We start from the raw sequence: 21,761 nt of genomic DNA, 5'->3' as shown, positions 1-21,761 counted from the left end.
GGACTTCCGGGATTGGCCTCGCAGGAATGTTGAGTCCAACGTGCTGAGCTGGGGGGGCGTGTGGTGGCCTCGCCCTCTCTAACGGAGTTGGGAGGGGCCGGGAGTCCACAGAGGGTGGGCAAGGGACCAATACCACGCGCCTGGGGCTCCCTCCCGCACCAGGGGAAACAATGGTAGAGGGGCGCGAGCTGGCGGCCGGACGGGGAGCTGGGGATTCGAGGGTCCCCGGGTCACCTCTCAATCCCAATCCCCAATTAAAATTGAGGCGCGTCCCCACCCCGCCCTGGGAGAGGCGGAAGTGGGCCGCCGCACCGGGCGCCGCGCCCCTCCCCGCCCTGTGCCCCGGATGTAACGCCCCGTCGCGGAAAGCGGGGTAGCGGGCGGGATGGGCGCCGCCGCCTGGGGCATAGGACTTAGGAGCAACCGAGGGACCCGCTCACGTGCAGCCGCCATTCGCGCCGCTTCCAGGACAAGCACCCAGTCAGGGCCTCTCGCTGCGCGCTCTAGACCGCGCCCGCCCCCACCCAAGTCCCTCCCTCAGGGTCCAAGCCCGACCAGTGCCCCGGACCGCAGGCCTCGCAGTACCGTGATGTTGACGAAGGTTTTCCCGGGGACGGCGGCCCAGACGGAGGGCGAGTCCTTGTAACCCACGATGGCCGCGTCCTGACAGGTCCCGTCCGCCATGAGGTTGTCGATGTAGGCGTTCCACCCGGCCATGGCGCTGCTACTGGGGCTGCTCTCGGCGCTGCTGCTGGGGCCGCGGGCTGGGCTCGAGCTGCCTCGGCTGGCGGGCGGGGGGAGGCGGAGAGCTCGAGACACGCGCTGCCGTCCGGACCGCGGCTCTGCTCGCTGTGCAGCAGCCCTCGCACCGCCACTTCCTGCTCCTCCCCCCCGCCCCGCTAGATTTTTATTTGCAAAGGACGGTAGGGGCGGGGCCTACTCCCCATTCCCTCCCTCCCCCACTCGCCAGCCCAGACACCGAACTTTGCAAATGCAATTTTAAAAATCCCTCCCCCTATTGCAAAATTTGCAGAGTTCGATGGAAAGCAATGTAGAAAGATGGGGGGTGGCGGCAGAGAGGTGAAGGGTAGGGTTTGCTCCAATTTGCATTGAATATAAACCAGACTTTGCTATCGGGGCAGGGAGTGAGCCAGAAGGAAGGAAGGGAAGAGAAAGGAGGAAGAATTAGCAAGCCGCAAATTTAGCAAATTAAGGAGAGTTCGGGGAGTCCAGGGTTAAACGGGATGACTCCTCCTTCCCCCACCTCCGCCGAAGGGAAGGACCGGCGGGCGGCGGCGCGTGTGCCCGCGCCTGCGCCTGCGCCAAGGGCGGGAGGGAGAGCGCATGGGGCGGTCCGGGCCGGAGCCGGCTGCACGGGAGCGCGCCCGACCCGACCCATGTGGACCCTCCGGGAAAGGAAGGCGGGCTGGGGACGTGTCTCCCGCCTGGCGGAAAGGGCGGGGGCGAAGCCGTGCACGCTGCCGCCTCACCACCCTTGATTTTACTTATTCAATAGGAAAGCAAAGGGAGTTTGGCCAAATACCCTAGTCGCTCTCATAGCTGAAGGCACCCACCGGGGCCACTTCGGTCCCCAGCGTCTTCCCGGGTAGTGCAGGTTAGGTTCACCAGGGCCCATTCTCAGTCCAGAGGATTGTCCCTTCTCTGGATCGGCTCTAGCCCAGGGCCTTATCCCATATCCCAGCCGCGCCCGCCCCGGGCAGGCAATGTCTGGATCACCGGCCGTGCCCCTTGGCCTGAGTCTGCAGAGGTCACTGAGCGCGGACACCCGCGGGGCTTAACAGGCGGGGCTATTTTTCGAGGCGGAAGAATACTCAAGTTGCAAGAGTGGCAACTTTTTCAAGAAGGGGAAAGTCCCACTTCGGGCCCTTTGGGTTTCTTCTCGGTCAGATGTGCGCTCGCCGCCACCTGGGGAGGGCGGGGCGGCCGGGCGGCGGCCGCGGTGAAGCCGTCTTCTCCGACCCGCCGCCGAGGGCTGGGCCGCTTCCGGAGCCTGGGTTAGGGGCGCGAGGTCACGGAGCGCGGCCCGGGCGGAAAGGGGCTTGGTTTTCTCTCTCCTCCTCCCGAGTGCGGCGCGCATCCCTGGCGTCCACGCCGAACCCCACAGTCCCCGACGCCCCTCGAGCCCGTGTTCCTCGACAGCCGCGCGGCTGAGTCACTGGCGGGCTCGGGCGGGGCCGCACCCGGGCACGTGGCGGCGCTCCCCGCCCGCCATCTCCTGACCCCTGACCCGCCGCACCCCCACCCCAGGGTGGAAAAATCCCGGGAGGAGCGGCCTGAGATGAGAGGGCGGGGCAAGATGGGAGACGGGACGGGTGGCGGGGCAGGTGGCTTGAGGTGGGGGCTGGGAGGCCGCGCTGGCCGGCGGGGCGGGGAGCAGGGGTGTGGAGAGGGAGGCGGGGGTGAGTCACCGGGCGCGGGCTGCCCCGGCGCCGGCGGGAAGGGCCTCCGAGTCGAGCCCCGTGACCCCAGCCGTTCGGCTGGCATGGCTGCAGAGGAGCTCGGGGCAGACCCCGCACTGGCCCCAGAGCTGGCAAGGTGGAGATCTCTACCGAGAGCAGAGACCCACCTCCCCGCAGTGCTACGGCGGGGCGCCGGAGGAGCCCCAGGCGTGCAGAAGCTCACAAAGGGCCACCCGTCCTCGGTCCATTCATTTTTGTTCACTGTTGATTCAACCCCATTCATTGATGGGCTGGGGCCGTGCGCTGAGCGCCCACAGTCGGTGGGGAGAAGGGCTCTGACCAATAGTCCCCATGCCGGGCGACAAGTGCTGTCCCAGCGTTATCAATCGGGCGCCGCGCCAGCCGAGAGGGCCCGTCTAAATTTGTCTCCTGGCCCCTAATTCATCCCCACCCTGGCTGGCCTGGAGAGGGTAGGATGGGGCGGCGCCGATAATGGCCGTTATGAGGACCCTAAGAGGTGAGACCCTCTCGCCTTCTGGGGTGGGGGGGGTTCAATTTTAGACGTCAGAGCTTGCCCAGAAGTCCCCTCCCTTCCCCCACTGAGGGCAGAGGCCCGCCCAGCGATCTGAGCATGTGTGGATGTCAATCCTGCAGCCCCTCTTCCAGGCCCCCTCCCCAGCCTTGCAGAGCTCAGGTTACCCCTGGCCTTTCCTAAAGGTCACACATTCCTCTTGACGTTTGCAAAAGGGGAATGTAATCCTGGGGTGGGGGAGACCCCTCATCTGAAGCCCCTCCCCCGCTCCTCCCAAAGGGTGGAATTAAAACTGGGACTGTTACTGGGGGACGGAAAGAAAGTGGGGGATAGTAGTTGACCTTTGGTAAGGGGGCAGGTGCCCAGGGCCAGAGGCTTCTGCTTTAGGCTGTAGTGGGCACTTGGCTGCCAGCGCAGTGTGAAGGGGGGAGGATGGAGAGAGAGAGAGGCGGGGCTGGCTGGGGACCCAGTGGCTCAGGGATAAATGCGCAGCCCGAGAGGGGGTGAGCTGACACTGTCCCAGCTGCCACCTAGACTCGGAGCTCCATCCAAACCTCCAACGAAGACATCCCAGGTCAGCTAAATCTTCCATCCCCCGGGGTGGACGTAGTAAAGGGTGCGCATGGTGTTGAGTTGGAGGAAGTGGGGGACGTTTCTGCTTTTTTTTCTCCTGGGACTGGAGGTGCTTGAAAAAGCTGGGGGAAGGGGCGGCTGGAGCAAGCAGATGGGACAAACTCTGGGAGCACCCAAGGATCTAGGGAAAGGAGGCTGTGAGGAGGGGCAGTAAGGATGGATAGAGAAGGGCAGCTAGAGTTGGAACCTGGTAGGGAACTGGGGGCCCAAGAGGATTTCGGAGCAGGAAAATGAGAACCAGAAAGGATTTGAAGGCCACCAGCCGTGGAGAACAGACTGCTTGACCAGAGGGTGGAAGGAGAAGGCCTAAGTGCAGCCTTGGGGGAGGTGGGGGCTTGGGGAGTGATGGCATCCTAGGAGCCATAGATGAGAGGCCCCTGGATTCTTAGGATGGGAGGGTGGAATAAGAGCTATTCTGAGTGGGGGAGGGGGCTGCGCCTGCCTCTTTGGTCTGTGACCTTTTTGTAGGGTATTTTTAGCTCCAGCACCTGCCTTCTTGGAGTGGGGAAGACTCTTAAAGGGCAAGGGATTTCTGGTTCCTTAAGAGATCAACTGTCTACCCTCACACCTCCTGTCCTGCAGCCATGGCCATGCAGAAAATCTTTGCCCGGGAAATCCTGGACTCCAGGGGCAACCCCACAGTGGAGGTGGACCTGCACACAGCCAAGGGTAACATAAGGCCCATTGGATAGGCTCGCCCCAGAAGACCCCAACCCTTTGGCCTTTACCCCCCAATTCTGTGCCATATCCTCTCCTTTCTCTCAGGTTCCCTTTCCCAGACTTCTTCCCTAGCCCTCTTCCAAAATGGAACCAGAGCTGGAAGCTGGGAGAAGAGAAGCAGGAGTCTCTGCAGTGCCTCCTGTCCCTGAGCTCAGAGAGGATACCTCAGCCCTTTGAGGGGTAGAGGGGACTCCCTGTGAGCTCTTTTTTTTTTTTTTTTTGAGACAGTCTCGCTCTGTCACCCAGGCTGGAGTGCAGTGATGCAATCTCGGCTCACTGCAACCTCCGCCTCCCGGGTTCAAGCGATTCTCCTGCCTCAACCTCCCAAGTAGCTGGGATTACACGCCTGTGCCATCACGCCCAGCTAATTTTTGTATTTTTAGTAGAGACGGTTTCACCATGTTGGCCAGGCTGGTCTTGAACTCTTGACCTCAAGTGATCCACCTGCCTAGGCCTCCCAAAGTGCTGGAATTACAGGCACGAGCCACTTGGCCTAGCCATCCCTGTGATCTTCCAATTCCTCCTGCCCCAGGCCGATTCCGAGCAGCTGTGCCCAGTGGGGCTTCCACGGGTATCTATGAAGCTCTGGAACTAAGAGATGGGGACAAAGGCCGCTACCTGGGGAAAGGTGAGGAGACACCAGTGCAGAAGGAGTCTGTGTGGGTGGCTTTAGGACATGGGTGCACAATGGGTAGAGGACTGGAACCCCCAAAGCTCTTGAGGAGCTGGGGTCCACAGAAAGAGGCCCAATTGATTGAGATCCAAACCTCGTCCTCTGGCCTGTCTAGGAGTCCTGAAGGCTGTGGAGCACATCAACAAGACTCTAGGCCCTGCTCTGCTGCAAAAGGCAAGTGGGGAAGCCGGCTCCCTGCAGTCTCCTCTCCATGCCCCTGCTCCCTCACCCCAGACGCGCCTCTCCCCATTTTCACTTATCCTCCCCTTGTACGTGCCCTGACTTCTGAGAAATCTGACCTCTGCTCTCCCCTCTCAAACCCACCCTTCCAGAAACTAAGTGTTGTGGATCAAGAAAAAGTTGACAAATTTATGATTGAGCTGGATGGGACCGAGAATAAGTGTGAGTGAAGGGCAGCGGTGGGGAAGGGTTGAGGTATGGGAGAGATGGTGAGAGGCCACAGGGGTGAGGCCTGATGGGTTATTTCTGGGTCCCCCATTTTGGGTCACACCGCAGCTGGATGGATTTGTGTTCATTCCACAGGCATTTCCTATGCCTGCCCTCTGCCAGGCCTGGGCTGGGCGGTGGACACAGACATGCAGCTGACACATTCCCCCGGGGTGGGGGCTCCCAGAGCTACTCAGGCGGTGGGAGAGAGATCTGTTAACCAATTCTTCATGCTCAGTGGTTTGGAACTCTGGCGTCTTCTTGGAGTAGCCACCCCAAACCCGGAAGAAGCTCTCATCCTTTCTTCCCGCTTGCCTCCTTCCAGCCAAGTTTGGGGCCAATGCCATCCTGGGCGTGTCCTTGGCCGTGTGTAAGGCGGGAGCAGCTGAGAAGGGGGTCCCCCTGTACCGCCACATCGCAGATCTCGCTGGGAACCCTGACCTTATACTCCCAGTGCCAGTAAGTGCAGCTACCCACCCCCACTGGATCTTGCCGTGACAGAGCCACCCCCACCCAGCCAGGGATGCCCCCATGGAAAATCCACCTTTCAGACCAGCTCCTAAGAAGCAGTTTCCTGAAACTGAATCTCTCCTGCTGTGGTCCAGCCCCTCCCTCTTTCCCACAATCCAAACCTTCCCTGAAGGCTCTATATGCTTCCTTCCCTGCCATATAACCCAGTTCCTTGCCATTCCAGTCCTAGGCTCGGTAACTCCAGCCTCATGCCAACCCCGCACCCTACACCCCACACCCCAAATCATATTGAGAGTTTCTTTGAGGCAAAGATCTTGGCATTTCTTTGTATCTTCTTGAGTCCTTCTTACACCAGTGCCCTCTTAATGAATGGAAACTCTTTGAATTTAATCTCAATAATAATGTTACCATTTCTTGTTACTTACTAGGAAGATTGCATAAGAGCATGGACTCTAGAGATAGATTGCTGGGTTTGAATCCTGGCTCTGCCTGTTATTAGTTGTATGATTTTAGGCAAGTTCTTTAACTGCTGTGTCTCAGTTTCCCCATCTGTAAAATGGGGGTAATGATACCAATGAATAGAGGTGTTTTGAGAATGAAATGGGCTTATATGGCCGGGCGCGGTGGCTCAAGCCTGTAATCCCAGCACTTTGGGAGGCCGAGACGGGCGGATCACGAGGTCAGGAGATCGAGACCATCCTGGCTAACACGGTGAAACCCCGTCTCTACTAAAAAATACAAAAACCTAGCCGGGCGCGGTGGCGGGCGCCTGTAGTCCCAACTACTCGGGAGGCTGAGGCAGGAGAATGGCGTGAACCCGGGAGGCGGAGCTTGCAGTGAGCTGAGATCCGGCCACTGCACTCCAGCCTGGGCGGCAGAGCGAGACTCCGTCTCAAAAAAAAAAAAAAAAAAAAAAAAAGAAATGGGCTTATATATGTAAAGTACTTAGTGCCTGGCATGTAGTAAATGCCATATAAAAGTGTTAGCTATGGCCGGGCGCGGTGGCTCACGCCTGTAATCCCAGCACTTTGGGAGGCCGAGGTGGGTGGATCACGAGGTCAGTGGTTCGAGATCAGCCTGACCAACATGGTGAAACCCCATCTCTACTAAAAATACAAAAAATTAGCTGGGCGTGGTGGTGGGCGCCTGTAATTCCAGCTACTCAGGAGGCTGAGGCAGGAGAATTTCTTGAACCCGGGAGGCGGAGGTTGCAGTGAGCCGAGATCGTGCCACTGCACTCCAGCCTGGGCAAAAGAGCAAGACTCCATCTAAAAAAAAAAAAAAAGCCAGGAGCGGTGGCTCATGCCTGTAATCCCAGCACTTTGCAAGGCCAAGATGGGCAGATCACGAGGTCAGGAGATTGAGACCATCCTGGCTAACATGGTGAAATCCCGTCTCTACTAAAAATACAAAAATTAGTCGGGCATGGTGGCGGGCGCCTGTAGTCCCAGCTACACGGGAGGCTGAGGCAGGAGAATGGCGTGAACCCGGGAGGCGGAGCTTGCAGTGAGCTGAGATCGCGCCACTGCACTCCAGCCTGGGCGACAGAGCCAGACTCCGTCTCAAAAAAAAAAAAAAAGTGTTAGCTATTATATGCTAGGCACATGCTAAGAACTTTACATTCAATTTCTCTAATTTTCAGCAAAAGATCCTACAGGGAAGTAGGTGCTATCCCCATTTTATAGAAATGAGGAAAGAGAGGCTGGGCGCGGTGGCTCACGCCTGTAATCCCAGCACTTTGGGAGGCCGAGGCAGGCAGATCATGAGGTCAGGAGTTCGACACCAGCCTGACCAACATGGTGAAACCCTGTCTCTACTAAAAATACAAAAATTAGCCGGGCATGGTGGCGCCCGCCTATAGTCCCAGCTACTTGGGAGGCTAAGGCAGGAGAATCACTTGAACCTGGGAGGCAGAGGTTGCGGTAAGCCGAGATTGCACCATTGCCCTCCAGCCTGGTGACAAAGCGAGACTCTGTCTCAAGAAAAAAAAAAAAAAAAAATGAGGAAAGAGGCTCTTGAACAAAATTACTCATCCTAGACCACTGAGCTAGTAAGTAGGGAAGCCAGGTTTCCACCCCAACACCCCCCGCCCCCATCCCTTCTTGAGCCCTCATGCCCCAGCCCAGGTCCAGACACCCTCTCCCCATCTCAGGCCTTCAATGTGATCAACGGGGGCTCCCATGCTGGAAACAAGCTGGCCATGCAGGAGTTCATGATTCTGCCTGTGGGAGCCAGCTCCTTCAAGGAAGCCATGCGCATTGGTGCTGAGGTCTACCACCACCTTAAGGGGGTCATCAAGGCCAAATATGGGAAGGATGCCACCAATGTGGGTGATGAAGGTGGCTTCGCACCCAACATCCTGGAGAACAATGAGGGTCAGTGCTGAGCACCCTGGGGGGCAGACCCCCTGGATCTCCACATGGGCAGGGGAGGCTGTAGACAAGGGGTGCTGAGTCTCAGGTCCTTTCTTGGTCCTCCCCCAGCCCTGGAGCTGCTGAAGACAGCCATCCAGGCAGCTGGTTACCCAGACAAGGTGGTGATCGGCATGGACGTGGCAGCATCTGAGTTCTATCGCAATGGGAAGTACGATCTTGACTTCAAGTCGCCCGATGATCCCGCACGGCACATCACTGGGGAGAAGCTCGGAGAGCTCTATAAGAGCTTTATCAAGAACTATCCTGGTGAGGCGCTCAGGTGTCCCAGTGTTCCTGCCCGAATCCCCTGCAGCTGCCTAATACCCTGATTTCAGTGACCTGCTTTACCATGGGCTTGGATCCCACCAATCCTTAGCCCCATTGAAATCCCCATTTAAGCTCTTCTGCCCTGTCACCCCTCCATGAGGCACCTTCTGACCTCTAGCCCTGTCTCTGCTCCCAAACCCCACCAGTGGTCTCCATCGAGGACCCCTTTGACCAGGATGACTGGGCCACTTGGACCTCCTTCCTCTCGGGGGTGAACATCCAGATTGTGGGGGATGACCTGACAGTCACCAACCCCAAGAGGATCGCCCAGGCCGTTGAGAAGAAGGCCTGCAACTGTCTACTGCTAAAGGTCAACCAGATCGGCTCGGTGACCGAATCGATCCAGGCGTGAGTGTCTCCTGACCCTGACGCTCACCGGCGCCTCCCTCTGCCCCCGCTCTGCCCACTCCAGCCGCAGTCTCACCCACTAACTCCAAGCTTACCTTTCCCCTGGCACCTGACCTACCCACACGTTGATCTCAAGGCTTTGACTAACCCTTGGCCTGACTCCAAGAGCTTTGCCACTGTGGCCCTTTCATGACCCCCCACCCGCAGCCCACACCATTCCTCTCTCAGATTCTGCTCTTCTCACCAGCATCTCCAGAGCCCAAAATCAAGATGAGAATTCTTTTCCTCTCCTACTTCCCAAAGAACTTAGTCACTGCCCTCCCTGCAGAGTGCTTGCTACCCAAAACAGCAGGGACAGGCCCCACCCAACCCCTGCTTTCCCACTGAGGAGCCTCTAGAAGGCCACATCAAATGTCCTCTCCACTCAGGTGCAAACTGGCTCAGTCTAATGGCTGGGGGGTGATGGTGAGCCACCGCTCTGGGGAGACTGAGGACACGTTCATTGCTGACCTTGTGGTGGGGCTCTGCACAGGACAGGTACTTGCAGCTTCTGTCTACTGAGTGTCTCACCAAGTTTTCTTGGGGTCTCTGGCCTCCTGCCTCTGAGGTGAATGTTCCCCTGGGGCCAGGTCCAACCCCCTCCTCTCCAGCCTCACCCAACCTTCCAAATCCTTCTTCCCTCATCAGATCAAGACTGGCGCCCCCTGCCGCTCAGAGCGTCTGGCCAAATACAACCAACTCATGAGGTACAGCGGGAAGAGTGGGCCTGGGCATTGGGGTGCTGGAGGCCATTAGGTTGGAAGGCAGCAGCCCTGACCTTGCCTGCATTCTAGGATCGAGGAGGCTCTTGGGGACAAGGCAGTCTTTGCTGGACGCAAGTTCCGTAACCCGAAGGCCAAGTGAGAAGCTGGAGGCTCCAGGACTCCACTGGACAGACCCAGGTCTTCCAGACCTGCTTCCTGAAATAAACACTAGTGCCAACCAAGACAGCTGTGTGCTTCTTTGTGGGAGCGAGGGGAGGGGTGCTGGTTTCTGGGCTGAGCTGGGAAAGACAGGAGGTGGAGAGATGGGAGAGGGAGGGGAGGCAAATAGATGTGTAACCCACTAGGACAAAGAGGAGGTGAGGGACTCAGAGAGGAAGCTGGGTGGATCTAGAACAACAGAGGTGTTCACATTTCCAAAGGAGGTAGGGGAAAGCAGATGCTATATGGTAAAATGAGGCAGAGTTGCCAGTGGAGCCAGGCATGGTGGCACATGCCTGTAGCCCCGGCTACCTGGGAGGCTGAGTTGAGAGGATCGCTTGAGCCCAGGAGGTCGAGGCTGCAGTACACTCTGTTCATACCACTGCACTCCAGCCTGGGCTGCAGAGCAAGACCCTGTCTGCAAGCAACAACAACAACAACAACAAAAACGAAAACAAACAACTAAATTAATAAAGAGTTTCAGAGGGAATAAGAAACCAGCTCCAGGAGAGGGGAGCAGGGTGGGGCTGAGGGTCCTGCCACCACCATGAGGGGGAAGCTGGCTGTGAAGTAAATGGTCTGCAGAGGACACTAGAGTGAGGCTGCAGTCCTAGTGAGGGCTTTGTGAGGATGAGAGTGATAATGACAGTGGCTGCCTCTCCTACGGAACTTACAGGATCTGAAACTGTTCTAAATATTTGACATGTATCGTCCTGCGCTATTGTTCAAACAGGTCTGTCAGATAGCTGCCATAATTATCCTTATTTTACAGGTGAGGAAACTGAGGCACAAAAGGTTGAATGCCTTACCCAAAGTAACGGTTGGCAGCAGGCAGGATTAGGATCCAAAGCCAAGGTATTTGACTCCAGCGATTATACTCTTGTATCTTTATTTTGAGCCAGCTTCTCGATCTGTCACCCAGGCAGGAGTGCAGTGATGTGATCACAGTTCACTGTAGCCTCAAACTCCTGGGCTCAAGCAATCCTCTTGCCTCAGCCTGCAAAGTAGCTGGGACTACAGGTGCACACCACTAGGCATGGCTAATTTTTAAATTTTGTATATTTTATTTTCTTTTTGTAGAGAAGGTTTGTGGCCTAGACTGATCTCAAACTCCCGGAGTCAAGCGATTCTCCTGCCTCGGCCTCCCAAAGTGCTGGGAGTGCAGGTGTGAGTCACTGCACCCAGCCAATTATTTAATTTAATTTAATTTTTATTTATTTATTTTTTGAGACAGAGTCTTGCTCTGTCCCCCAGCCTGGAGTGCAGTGGCATGATCTCAGCTCACTGCAAGCTCTGCCTCCTGGGTTCACACCATTCTCCTGCCTCAGCTTCCCAAGTAGCTGGGACTACAGGCGCCCGCCACCACGCCTGGCTAATTTTTTTTGTATTTTTAGTAGAGACGGGGTTTCACCGTGTTAGCCAGGATGGTCTCGATCTCCTGACCTCATGATCCGCCCGCCTCGGCCTCCCAAAGTGCTCGGATTGCAGGTGTGAGCCACTGCACCCAGCCAATTTTTTAATTTTGTAGAGAGAAAGTCTCACTATGTTGCCCAGGCTGATCTTGACCTCCTGGCCTCAAGTGACCCTCCAGCCTTGACCTCCTAAAATGCTGGGATTACAGGTGTGAGCCACTGTGCCCAGCCTCTGATTGCACTCTTAAAATACTGCATCTTATAAAACCCTCTGGGCTGGGCACAGTGGCTCACACTTGTAATCCCAGCACTTTGGGAGGCTGAGGTGGGCAGATCACCTGAGGTTGGGAGTTAGAGACCAGCCTGGCCAATATGATGAAACCCTGTCTCTACTAAACATACAAAAAATTACCCAGGTGTGGTGACACATGCCTGTAATCCCAGCTACTCAGGAGGCTAAGGCAGGAGAATCGCTTGAACCCTGGAGGCAGAGGTTGCAGTGAACCGAGATCACACTACTGCACTCTAGCCTGGGCAACAAAGACTCCGTCTCAAAACAAACAAAAAACCTCTGATAGTGTCAACTGGCCATGTTTAACCTACACAAACAGCAATTTTATGCTGTTCCACTGAAAATTATTCCCCTTCTTCTCTACCAGTGGCTTCAGGGCCCCCCTTTCCGGGTACAAACCAACCAGGACATTGGGTTAAACAGCATTTATTGAATGTAAAGTACCCCAGCCCCATGGGGAAGAAAATTCCAAGAACGGGGAATCATACAGATTAAATACCCGCTGTGCATTCACACTCTCACACACACACACACCACGCACATATCCACGCTCGAACAGTGACAAATCAAACACCTGTTGTCCCCCAGCCCGCGGGACAGCTGGTAGGAGGCGGTTCAGAGGTGGGGCTCCAGGATGGGTTCTAATAGCAGCAGCCTAGTCCCTCCCTGCCCCCTGCCCTGCCCCAGGGGTCAAAGGGAGCTGGGCGGGGCGCCTAGGAGGTTGGTGGCAACTCTTCCCCGCTCTGCCGCAGACGCTTCTTGGCTCTGATCTCATTCATAGCCTCTTCAATGGAGCGTGTGTCCCTCTTATTGGCCACGGGCACTAGGGGCAGAGAGGAGGGTAGGGAGGACTTAGAAACCCGTACCTCAGCCTCCACTGCCCTCCCACCACATCCCATGCTCCTCTCCCAGCCACGCCGGCCGCACTGTGGCCTCACCACAGCCGTAGGTTTTATTGGCCTGCAGCATGTGGGCTGCGTCTTTCGCTGCTCCCTTGCCGATGAGGTGGCTGTACTTGTCCTTGTAGTCGCTAGCAGGGCTCACCACCACGGGCCCCTGCTGGGCTGCCTCCTCCTCCTGCCTCTGAGCCAGCTCCTGGGGGTGAAAGTGGGGGCACTGGTGCTCAGGGCCCCAGCCCAAATCCCCACCCCTCCCAGGTGGTGGGCTTCTGGGCCCCAAGGGCTGCCACGCATAGCTCACCTTCAGCTTCCGCTTCTCCTCAGCCTTCTGGGGATCCCATTCCTCTCCACGACGGTAGGAGTCTAGCTCTTCATCTGAGGGTGCAAACTCCTAGAGAAGAGCACAATGATGGGGTCAGAGTCCATACAAATGTTTCATTTCATTCCTTCATCAGGGAAGGGGGAGAAGGCCACAAAGGGGAGAGGAGAGAATGAGGAACTCAGGCCTTTTACCTTTTTGAAGATCATGACATAGCGACAGTCATCGTCTTCCCCAAAAGAGAAGGATGTCAGGCCAGCTACTTCCACTACATCATGTCTGGGATGGGACGGCAGAGGGGAAAGAGTATCATGAGCCAGGAGTGGGCCTAGTGCCCTCCTCTGGAGGAGCCCCCTGCTGGCCCTTTCATGCCCCGCTAGCCACCCATTTCCTTCTTCCCCCAGCCCCGAGACACTCACAGTATGCTCCTCTCGATCTTGTTCATTGGCTGAAACTTTTTCTTGATCTGCCCACTGTCTTGAATGAAATCTGACACCTCCTTCTCCATCTTGGGAGAGGGGAAAGGAAGAAGATATGAAACAATGGCTCCACCCAAGTACCCCCCACCCCAGCTGAGTTGGCGGCCCTTCTACGCCTCCCCAGCACCCTCCCCAGCCTCCATGCCACTGGCTTCCAGGCATCACCTCTCTCAAGACATTTTCAGCAAAACTGAGTCCTCAACCTTCCAATTTTAACTTATTGGAAGTCCTTCCTGAGTCTGCCTTTGATCACTCCAGTTGTTCTCACCCTTTTACGAAACTCCACTTTCTGTTGTTTCTCTTGCTCTTGTAGTTTCTTCAGGCGGGCAGCCTGTTCTGGGGGTGAGAAATGGCAGCATGAAGCCGGGGCTGGAAGCATGGATGGGGAAGGTTTCTAAGGCTTCAAGTGAAGTGTGGTGCCCCCTGGGAAGTGTCAGGCTGGGAAGGCAGGATTATTCCTCAAGCATTTATTCATCAAGCATTTATTGATGTTTATTCTACCTAATAGTCCCCCTTATCCACGGGGGTTCATTCCAAGGCTCTCAGTGGATGCCTGAAATTGTGGATAGTACTGACCCTTATATATACTATGTCTTTTTCTACACATACATGGCTATGATAAAGTTTAACTTATAAATTAGGCACAGTAAGAGATTAAGAATAACAAGCCAGGCACGGTGGCTCAAGCCTATACCCCAGCACTTTGGGAAGCCAAGGCGAGTGGATCATCTGAGGTCAGGAGTTCGAGACCAGCCTAGTCAACATGGTGAAACCCCATCTCTACTAAAAATACAAAAATTAGCCAGGTGTGGTGGTGGGCACCTATAATTTCAGCTACTGGGGAGGCTGAGGCAGGAGAATTTCTTGAACCTGGGAGGCAGAGGTTGCAGTGAGCTGAGATCGCGCCATTACACTCCAGCCTGGGCAACAAGAGTGAAATTCTGTCTCAAAAAAAAAAGAGAGAGATGGCTGGGCGCGGTGGCTCACACCTGTAATCCCAGCACTTTGGGAGGCCGAGGTGGGCGGATCATGGGGTCATGAGATCGAGACCATCCTGGCTAACATGGTGAAACCCCATCTCTACTAAAAAAAAAATATACAAAAAATTAGCCAGGCGTGGTGGTGGGTGCCTGTAGTCCCAGCTACTTGGGAGGCTGAGGCAGGAGAATGGCGTGAACCTGGGAGGCGGAGCTTGCAGTGAGCCGAGATGGCGCCACTGTCAGCCTGGGCGACAGAGCTAGACTCCACCTCAGAGAAAAAGAAAAAAAAAGAGAGATTAAGAATAACAATAATACAATAGAACACTTATAACAATGTACTGAAATAAAAGTTTGCGGCTATGCTCTCTCTCTCTCTCAAAATATCTTATTGTATATAATAGTTCCAGGCTGCAGGTAACTAAAACCTTGGAAAGCAAAACCTTGGATAAGGGAGAGCAGGGACTACTGTATCTGGCACCAGGCGAGACCCTGAAGTACTGAGATGATTAAGACACAATGTGGCCCTTCAAGAGTTCCCAGTTTAGTGGGAGTGACAAAGATCAGAATAATGCTTAACCCCCTTTTCCAACTCCACTGGGGAAACCAATGAATAAACATTGATTGATTGATTGACTTTTGAGATGGAGTCTCGCTCTGTCACCCAGGCTGGAGTACAGTGGCATGATCTCAGCTTGTTGCAACCTCCGCCTCCTGGGTTCAAGCGATTCTCCTGCCTCAGCCTCCCAAGTAGCTGGGATTACAGGCACACACCACTACATCCGGCTAATTTTTGTATTTTTAGTACAGACGGGGTTTCACCATGTTGGCTAGGCTGGTCTCAAACTCCTGAGCTCAGGTGATCCACCCACCTCGGCCTCCCAAAGTGCTGGGATTACAGGCGTGAGCCACTGCACCCGGCCTATATATTTATTTTTGGGACAGGATTTCACTTTATTGCCCAGGCTGGAGTGCAGTGGCACAATCACAGCTCACTGCAGCCTTGACCTCCCTGGCTCAAGGGATCCTCCTACCTTAACTTCTCAAGTAGCTGGGGCCACAGGCGTGTGCCTCCATGCTCAGCTACTTTTAAAAAAATAATTAAACAAAAATATTTGTGAGATGAGGTCTCACTACGTTGCCCAGGATGGTATTTTTTTTTTTTTTGAGACAGAGTCTCACCCTGTCACCCAGGCTGGAGTGCAATGGCACAGTCTTGGCTGACTGCAACCTCTGCCTCCCAGGTTCAAGAGATTCTCCCGCCTCAGCCTCCCGAGTAGCTGGGACCACAGGCGTGTGGCACCACACCTCGCTAATTTTTGTATTTTTAGTAGAGATGGGGTTTCAGTATGTTGGTCAGACTTGTCTCGAACTCCTGACCTCGTGATCTGCCCACCTCAGCCTCCCAAAGTGCTGGGATTACAAGTGTGGGCCCAGGCTGGTCTTGAACTTGGCTTCAAATACCCCTCCCACCTGGGCCTCTCAAACTGCTTGAGAGGCTTAAGCCTCGGCACCTAGCCTTGGATTTTTTTTTTTTTTTTTTTTTTAAGTTTTCTGTTAAGATGGGGTCTCAGTTTGTTGCCCAGCCTGGTCTCCAACTGGCTTCAAGCAATCCTCCCACCTTGGCCTTCCAAAGTGTTGGGATTATAGGTGTGAGCCACCATGCCCGGACTATAGTTAGTTGTTTGTACATTGTGGGCATTAAATAAATGTTTGGGCTGAGTGCGGTGGCTTACGTATATAATTCCAGCATTTTGGAAGGCCAAGGTGGGAGAACTGCTTGAGGCCAGAAGTTCGAGACCAGTGTGGGCAATATAGTGAGACCCTGTCTCTACAAAAAATAAAGAATTAGTCAGGCATGGTGATGCATGCCTGTAGTCCCAGCTACTCGGGAGGTTGAGGTAGGAAGCTCACTTAAGCCCAAGAGGTCTAGGTGACAGAGCAAGATCCTGTCAAAAAAAAAAAAAGAAGAAGAATTATAATGCATCTGGGAAGGAAAACAGACTCAGACCCTGGCCTCAAAGAGTCTATCATCTCGTTGTCTACACAGCAAAGGGGAATATTTTTTTTTTTTTTTTTTTTTTTTTTTGAGACGGAGTCTTGCTTTGTCGCCCAGGCTGGAGTGCGGTGGCGCGATCTCGGCTCACTGCAAGCTCCGCCTCCCGGGTTCACGCCATTCTCCTGCCTCAGCCTCCCGAGCAGCTGGGAGTACAGGCGCCCGCCACCGCGCCCGGCTAATTTTTTGTATTTTTAGTAGAGACAGGGTTTCACCGTGTTAGCCAGGATGGTCTCGATCTGGCTCCGCCAGATCACCCTCGGGTGATCCGCCCGCCTCGGCCTCCCAAAGTGCTGGGATTACAGGCGTGAGCCACCGCGCCCGGCCAGGGGAATATTTTTTTTTGAGACAGAACCTTGTTTTGTCACCCAGGCTGGAGTGCAGTGGCATGATCTCGGCTCACTGCAACCTCCGCCTCCTGGGTTCAAGCGATTCTTCTGCCTCAGCTGTCTGAGTAGCTGGGACTATAGGCACCCGCCACCACACCCAGCTAATTTTTGTATTTTTAGTAGAGATGAGGTTTCACCATATTGGCCAGGCTGGTCTTGAACTCCTGACCTTGTGATCCACCTGCCTCGGCCTCCCAAAGTACCAGGATTACAGGCTTGAGCCACCGCGCCCGGCCAGAAAGGGGAAATTATTTAACTTCCTATATTTTGTAAAATCCCCCACTTCCCACTTCTACAGACAGGATAAAGCCGAAATGGATAATCTGACACCCTTCTCCTTTGGGAGTCCAAGGTTAGCTGTGAAGGGTCTTTTTTTTCTGAACTCTTGGGCTCAAGAGATCTGCCTGCCTCTTGCCTGAAGATGCCCGAGACCCCATCTTTACAGAAAACTTAAAAAAAAAAAAAAAATAGCCAGGTCTGGGTGCAGAGACTCAAGCTTCTCAAGCAATTTGAGAGGCCAAGGTGGGAGGATCACTTGAGGCTGGGAGTTCAAGACCAGCCTCCCAAAGTGCTGGGATTACAGCAGTGAGTCCCCTCGCCTGGCTAAGGGTCTTATTTAACTTTCTTCCTCTTCCTTAGATCCTGCCTCTGGAAGAGGAGGAGGAATTTCTTTTTTTTATTTTTATTTTTTGAGACAGAGTCTCGCTGTGTCGCCCAGGCTGGAGTGCAGTGGCGCGATCTCGGCTCACTGCAAGCTCCGCCTCCCGGGTTCACACAGGCACCCGCCACCACGCCTGGCTAGTTTGTTGTATTTTTAGTAGAGACGGGTTTCACCATGTTAGCTAGGATGGTCTCGATCTCCTGACCTCCTGATCCACCTGCCTCGGCCTCCCAAAGTGCTGGGATTACAGGCTTGAGCCACCGCGCCCGGCCAAGGAGGAGGAATTTCTAATCCAGGCCCTCCATGCTTGCCTGTCTTCCCCACGATGTGATTTTACTACCTCTTGAGATTTGGGTGCATGCTTCTTCCTATTCCTGCTCCTCAGCCTGAAATTTTTCTCTCTTTTGCTGTTTCAAATCCTTTACATCCTTAAGGCTTCCTTCTTCCACAGGATCTGAATCCTCTCCAGCTGCACTGAACCTCTCCCCATCATTTATTTATTTATTTATTTCCAGACAGAGTCTCGCTCTGTGCCCAGGCTGGAGTGCAGTGGCGCGATCTCGGCTCTCTGCAACCTCTGCCTCCCAGGTTCCAGTGATTCTCATGCCTCAGCCTCCTAAGTAGCTGGGATTACAGGTGTGAACCACCACATCTGGCTAATTTTTTTTTTCTTTTTCTTTTTATGAGATGGAGTTTCGCTCTCTTTGCCCATGCTGGAATGCAGTGGCACAATCTTGGCTCACTGCAACCTCTGCTTCTTGGGTTCAAGTGATTCTCCTGCCTCAGCCTCCCAAGTAGCTGGGATCACAGTCATGCGCCACCACACCTGACTAATTTTTGTATTTTTAGTAGAGATGGGGTTTCTCCATGTTGGTGAGGCTGGTCTCGAACTCCTGACCTCAGGTCGGAGTTCATCTGTCCGCCTCGGCCTCCCAAAGTGCTAGGACTATAGGCGTGAGCCACCACGCCCGGCCATTTTTTTGTATTTTTTGTAGAGACGATGTTTCACCATGTTGGCCAGGCTAGTCTTGAACTCCTGATTTCAAGTGATCTGCCTGCCTCAGCCTCCCAAAGTGCTGGGATTATAGGTATGAGCCACGGTGCCCAGCCCTCTCCCCATTTTTTTTTTTTTTTTTTTTTTTTTTTTTTTTTGAGACGGAGTCTCAGGCTGTTGCCCAGGCTGGAGTGCAGTGGCGCGATCTCGGCTCACTGCAAGCTCTGCCTCCCGGGTTCCCGCCATTCTCCTGCCTCAGCCTCCTGAGTAGCTGGGACTACAGGCGCCCGCCACCGCGCCCGGCTAATTTTTTGTATTTTTAGTAGAGACGGGGTTTCACTGTGGTCTCGATCTCCTGACCTTGTGATCCGCCCGCCTCGGCCTCCCAAAGTGCTGGGATTACAGGCTTGAGCCACCGCGCCCGGCCCCTCTCCCCATTTTTAAAAATAACTCCATGCCTTTGCACATGTTCCTCTGCTTGGAATGCTTTTCCTCCTCTTGCAAACATTGAGATCTACCATGAGTCAGAGTTACTTCTTCCCCTGGGCTCCAAGCTCCTTTGGCTCAGACACCCAGCATAGCATAGAGAACTAATGTATCATAACTTTTTGTCTCCTTTAGCATAGTATGAGCTCCTGGAGGGCAGGGATCCTGTTCATCTACTGTTCAGTTATCCTCTGGAGCCCCAGGGCCTGACAGCCTAGGAGCTCTCATCCCTCTGCCCTCACTGACCATCAGGGCATTTCATTTTTTGTTGTTGGAAACAGTCTCAATTTCACTGCCCAGACTGGAGTGCAGTGACGCAATCACCTCTCACTTGCAGCCTCAACCTCCCAGACTCAAGTGATTCTCCCCGCTTTTGGAATTCTCCCAAGATTCTCCGGAGAATTGGGACCACAGGAGCGCGCCACTGAGCCCGGTTATCATTTATTTATTTATTTATTTATGAGACGGAGTCTCGCTCTGCCGCCAGGCTGGAGTGCAGTGGCGCAATCTTGGCTCACTGCAACCTCCGCCTCCCGGGTTCAACCGATTCTCCTGCCTCAGCCTCCTGAGTAGCTGGGATTACAGGCACGCGCCACCACGCCCAGCTAATTTTTGTATTTTTAGTAGAGACGGGGTTTCACCATGTTGGCCAGGATGGTCTCGATCTCTTGGTCTCATGATCGCCCGCCTCGGCCTCCCAAAGTTTTGGGATTACAGGCGTGAGCCACAGCGCCTGGCCAATTTTTGTATTTTTTTGTAGAGACGGGGTTTCTCCATGTTGCCTAGACTGATCTTGAACTCCTGGGCTCAAGCGATCCGTCCGCCGCAGCCTCCCAAAGTGGTGGGATTACAGGTGTGAGCTACAAGGCCGGACCCCACTGACTGTTCTTTAACTGGTTTTCGAGTCTTCTCTGCATCTAGAGAAGTGGCATAAGATTATGGTCAAGAACATAGGCTTCAAGCCCAGTCATACCTGGGTTTGAAACTCTGCCACTTACCAAACTAACCATGTGACCTCAGGCGAGTGACTAACTTAAGCTTCCTAGTCTGTCAATGCCGCTGGTGATCACCCACTTAGACAGTCAGTCATCAGAGCATTACAGAATTCCAGTTCCCCGTTCCCATCATGCTTCCTCCTTCCTCAGAGATTTCTTTTTCTTTTTTTTTTTTTTGAGACGGAGTCTCGCTCTGTCGCCCAGGCTAGAGTGCAGTGGCCGGATCTCAGCTCACTGCAAGCTCCGCCTCCCGGGTTTACGCCATTCTCCTGCCTCAGCCTCCCGAGTAGCTGGGACTACAGGCGCCCGCCACCTCGCCCGGCTAGTTTTTTTGTATTTTTTTTTAGTAGAGACGGGGTTTCACCGCATTAGCCAGGATGGTTTCGATCTCCTGACCTCGTGATCCGCCCGTCTCGGCCTCCTAAAGTGCTGGGATTACAGGCTTGAGCCACCGCGCCCGGCCGAGATTTCAAATAGACTCTTCTGCCTGTAACGCTTTGCTTCTCTCTCTCATTTACAGAATTATCTGTTCTGATCTCGGCTCACTGCAGCCTGGGGGAGAATCTCAGGTGGCCGCTCTCACAGTCATTTTTCTCTCAGAGCACTTATCAAGTTGATTATTAAACTTCCGTGTGATCACTGCATCAATGAGCGCCCCAGCCCCGGACTGTGGCCTCCCTGAGGGGTACCCCTGACCCTTAACAGTTGTTCAGGAAATAACGAGACGAAGTGTAGGCATCCAGCACCCCTTGAATACTCGGAAGGCGTCCTGTCTGCCCTGGCCCCCCTGGGGCATGTGGGGAGCCGGGCCAGGGCTCGTCCGCGGTCAAGGTCCGCAGGTTTGGGAGTTGGGGTCCTGCATTCCGCCAGGATCATCCCAAGCCCAAACACGAGCAACCCCGGGGAGGCTCCCACGGCCCCGCCGGGCCGCGCCCTACGCCGGCCGCCGAACTCCAGCCCGCCCGCAGGGAAGCTACTCAGAGAACGCAGGCGGAGACAGTGGCCAATCGGACCTGGCGGGCATTCTCATCCCTCCAATCAACACTACGATCCGCCTGGGCAGCTCGGGAATTTAAGGCTACAGATGGGAAAAAGGTTGTAGAAAGGAGGCAGAAGGGACTGGGTTAAATCAAGCAGGAGGGGCAAGAAGACACAGAGGACCCAACAACCAATGGGAGTTCTGAGGCTGGGGTGGGTCCGAAGGAAGGTCGAACAGGCCTAGGAGGCAGAGCTTTAAGTTGAGATAGCCAATGGAGATGAAGGCAGAGTAGATGGGCGTGTCCTAAATCCAATCGAAATAGAGCTAGAGGCGGGCGGGGAAGGAATGCGGCAGGTTGGAGGCACCCTACCAATCAGACCAGGTCAGCAGCGGACAGGCGGGCCGGTTGGCTAATGGGAAATAAGGACTGCGGAAGGCCAGGGTCGGGAGAAGAGGCAGGAGGCTGGCGCTATCTTTCAGGTAGCCAATCACTGTCCGCTGAGAACAGCGGGCGTGTCAGCAGCCCTTTTAGGGACTCTGAGGGTCTCGGAAGGGGCCTGTGAGGGGTCTTTCAAGGTTGAGGAGGCGGCATCGTCCAAAGAGGGAAAAGTGCGGTCCTGAGAACCGGGCGAAGGAAGGCGGTTGTGAATTTGGGATCCTCACCTCGGGCCTTGCGCCGAGTCTCCTGGTCACCGAGGCTGGGTGGCTTCTCCATGGAGCTCAGGATGGAGCCCAGTAGGTCCGCCATCTTGGGAGTGACTGAGAGGGGGCGGCGCGTCTTAAAGGGAAGGGCGGAATGCCTTTAAGGCCGGAAACACGTCGGAGGCGGAAAACCCCGAGCCCGCCTAGCCCGGGCGCAGATCCGAGGCCAGCAGC

The 21,761-nt window shown here is 54.9% G+C and overlaps 4 protein-coding genes across 7 annotated transcripts in view; 1 reads left to right on the top strand and 3 right to left on the bottom strand.

The window, feature by feature from the left end:
* PFN1 (profilin 1) overlaps positions 1 to 21,761 on the bottom strand; it is a 38,542-nt gene that overhangs the window by 1,992 nt on the left and 14,789 nt on the right. The window contains exons 1-2 of one of the 3 annotated variants that reach the window (XM_050765544.1): positions 21,719 to 21,722; positions 586 to 853 (exon numbers count right to left, since the gene is read on the bottom strand). In XM_050765544.1, the coding sequence (XP_050621501.1) occupies positions 586 to 717 (132 nt within the window). In that variant the 5' untranslated portion in view covers positions 718 to 853; positions 21,719 to 21,722. Of the gene's footprint in view, positions 1 to 585; positions 1,415 to 21,718; positions 21,723 to 21,761 lie in introns of those variants that run through there. The other 2 variants (XM_050765545.1, XM_050765543.1) reach the window with 2 other exon arrangements.
* Positions 1 to 21,761, bottom strand: part of VMO1 (vitelline membrane outer layer 1 homolog) — a 200,421-nt gene that overhangs the window by 176,817 nt on the left and 1,843 nt on the right. The gene's annotated exons all lie outside the window — the stretch shown is intronic.
* ENO3 (enolase 3) lies at positions 3,412 to 9,970 on the top strand. The gene is made up of 12 exons (XM_050765362.1): positions 3,412 to 3,526; positions 4,168 to 4,254; positions 4,838 to 4,933; positions 5,094 to 5,152; positions 5,311 to 5,380; positions 5,751 to 5,884; positions 8,049 to 8,271; positions 8,380 to 8,577; positions 8,784 to 8,985; positions 9,414 to 9,522; positions 9,673 to 9,731; positions 9,819 to 9,970. The coding sequence occupies exons 2-12, from the start codon at positions 4,170 to 4,172 to the stop codon at positions 9,886 to 9,888; spliced, it is 1,305 nt and encodes a 434-aa protein (XP_050621319.1). The 5' UTR covers positions 3,412 to 3,526; positions 4,168 to 4,169; the 3' UTR covers positions 9,889 to 9,970.
* Positions 12,062 to 21,761, bottom strand: part of SPAG7 (sperm associated antigen 7) — a 78,837-nt gene continuing 69,137 nt past the window's right edge. The window contains exons 2-8 of one of the 2 annotated variants that reach the window (XM_050765490.1): positions 21,549 to 21,642; positions 13,617 to 13,684; positions 13,289 to 13,377; positions 13,064 to 13,148; positions 12,852 to 12,941; positions 12,590 to 12,746; positions 12,062 to 12,474 (exon numbers count right to left, since the gene is read on the bottom strand). In XM_050765490.1, coding sequence (XP_050621447.1) covers positions 12,365 to 12,474; positions 12,590 to 12,746; positions 12,852 to 12,941; positions 13,064 to 13,148; positions 13,289 to 13,377; positions 13,617 to 13,684; positions 21,549 to 21,633 — 684 coding nt within the window. In that variant the 5' untranslated portion in view covers positions 21,634 to 21,642 and the 3' untranslated portion in view covers positions 12,062 to 12,364. Of the gene's footprint in view, positions 12,475 to 12,589; positions 12,747 to 12,851; positions 12,942 to 13,063; positions 13,149 to 13,288; positions 13,378 to 13,616; positions 13,685 to 21,548; positions 21,662 to 21,761 lie in introns of both variants that reach the window. The other variant, XM_050765491.1, reaches the window with a different exon arrangement.

Source organism: Macaca thibetana, chromosome 16 (assembly GCF_024542745.1).
Source record: "Macaca thibetana thibetana isolate TM-01 chromosome 16, ASM2454274v1, whole genome shotgun sequence".
Taxonomy (NCBI): domain Eukaryota; kingdom Metazoa; phylum Chordata; class Mammalia; order Primates; family Cercopithecidae; genus Macaca; species Macaca thibetana.
The sequence above is the reverse complement of the archived record's forward strand: the minus strand, read 5'-3'. Positions and strand labels throughout refer to the sequence as shown.

What these genes read in the sequence shown, in the direction of transcription:
- ENO3 (XM_050765362.1), top strand. Translation starts at nt 4,170, where the DNA reads ATGGCCATGCAGAAAATCTTTGCCCGGGAAATCCTGGACTCCAGGGGC. An exon ending in ACCTTATACTCCCAGTGCCA is followed by an intron (nt 5,885 to 8,048) that starts GTAAGTGCAGCT and finishes TCCCCATCTCAG; the next exon opens with GCCTTCAATGTGATCAACGG. An exon ending in TGGGGCTCTGCACAGGACAG is followed by an intron (nt 9,523 to 9,672) that starts GTACTTGCAGCT and finishes TTCCCTCATCAG; the next exon opens with ATCAAGACTGGCGCCCCCTG.